Genomic DNA, 1,479 nt, shown 5'->3' on the forward strand with positions numbered 1-1,479 from the left:
TCTGCCTGAGGCAACCATCTCGACTCTGCCTGAGGCAACCATCTCGACTCTGCCTGAGGCAACCATCTCGACTCTGCCTGAGGCAACCATCTCGACTCTGCCTGAGGCAAACATCTCGACTCTGCCTGAGGCAAACATCTCGACTCTGCCTGAGGCAAACATCTCGACTCTGCCTGAGGCAACAGCTGGCCTGCTTTAAGCTAGGCTTAGCAGCATTTCTCCTTACGGATGATGGACATGCGCTTGCGGTCCGAGTTGAAGTCCAGCAGCGCCAGCATCTCGTAGGTCGTCTCGTGTCCCATTTCCGAGATGGTGATGGTGTCTTGGGTACGAGAGAGAAAAACGAAGCCGAAGTTCCTGGCGGCAGTGACGAGAGCGCCCTCATCAGGTGACGCAGCCTGGTACACCAGGTCACCTGAAGACAGAAGACAGAAGTTAAGTCCGTTTGGTCCGGTCCGTCTCCTCGCATCTTCTCCATCCTCTTACCGTCGTTGTTGTCCACCATGACGGTGTGGCAGAGTGACAGAAGCTTGAAAAACTCCAGAGCGTCTTTGTCCTTCTTGGACTTGATCTTGGCGACCAGGAAGTGGTCCACAAACTCGAACTTCCTGTCAGCATAGTTGTTCCAGCCCCAGTCCACCGGCTAACAGGAAGGTTTCAGACAGAAGATCCAAAAGTTTTAGTGCTTTCATGACCAAATTGATTCAGAACCTGGACTTTCTGACAAAAGGCGGCGTCTCCTTCTGTTCTCCCATTTTCTGTTCCCATGTAGGAAGGAAAAAAGGCAAAGAGGACTCGTACCTTTATCTTGTCCAGCGATACTCCTTCAGCAGTGGTTGGGTCACCTGTAGGGAGAAGAGCAACAAGCTGGAATAAACCGGAGTAGCCGACCAGAACCATGGTTCTGATCCGTTCTGGTATCAACTGTAGACCATGATGGATGGATGGATGGACAGCGGATTCCGATCACGGCTCAGTCACTGGGACATGTCCCTGAACAGATGCCGACTCTTCTAATGGTGGGAACCAGCGGCGCCAAGCAGCCATTAGAGAAACAAACTATTAGATGAGCTGCTGTCCGAATGTGATGAGGGATTCATCGGGCGGTCAGCAGCGAGCCCTGAGATCACGCTTTGTTTAGGCTGAAAGCTGTCCAGCAGTTGTGCTGATTGGTGCTGTTGTGAGTTCGAAACCCACTCCCACAGACTGCCACTCTGAGTGAGACCGTTGCTCTGTACTCGTGAGATTGGAATAAAGCTGGAGATTTGTGTTTTATCCTGATAACGGAGGAAGAGAAGCAGCATCAAATTAATCACTATCAAAATAAACCCTGGATCAGTGACCGCGACCAAGGAGAGTCTGCCTCACATTCCGACACAAAGAAGCCATCAGATGACTTCATAGTCACGCCTCTTTGTTTTTAAAAGATATAAAAATCTAACGGTGGATGTCTGGGGGACAGTGATTGGCCTCCATGTT

General features: G+C 50.8%; 1 protein-coding gene across 1 annotated transcript in view; it reads right to left on the reverse strand.

The window, feature by feature from the left end:
• atp8b1 (ATPase, aminophospholipid transporter, class I, type 8B, member 1) overlaps positions 1-1,479 on the reverse strand; it is a 25,009-nt gene that overhangs the window by 6,314 nt on the left and 17,216 nt on the right. The window contains exons 10-12 of the mRNA XM_015399945.1: positions 802-966; positions 487-643; positions 227-415 (exon numbers count right to left, since the gene is read on the reverse strand). Coding sequence (XP_015255431.1) covers positions 227-415; positions 487-643; positions 802-966 — 511 coding nt within the window. The remainder of the gene's footprint in view (positions 1-226; positions 416-486; positions 644-801; positions 967-1,479) is intronic.

The sequence above is a fragment of the Cyprinodon variegatus genome, unplaced genomic scaffold (genome assembly GCF_000732505.1).
Source record: "Cyprinodon variegatus isolate N-32 unplaced genomic scaffold, C_variegatus-1.0 Scaffold1060, whole genome shotgun sequence".
NCBI lineage: Eukaryota > Metazoa > Chordata > Actinopteri > Cyprinodontiformes > Cyprinodontidae > Cyprinodon > Cyprinodon variegatus.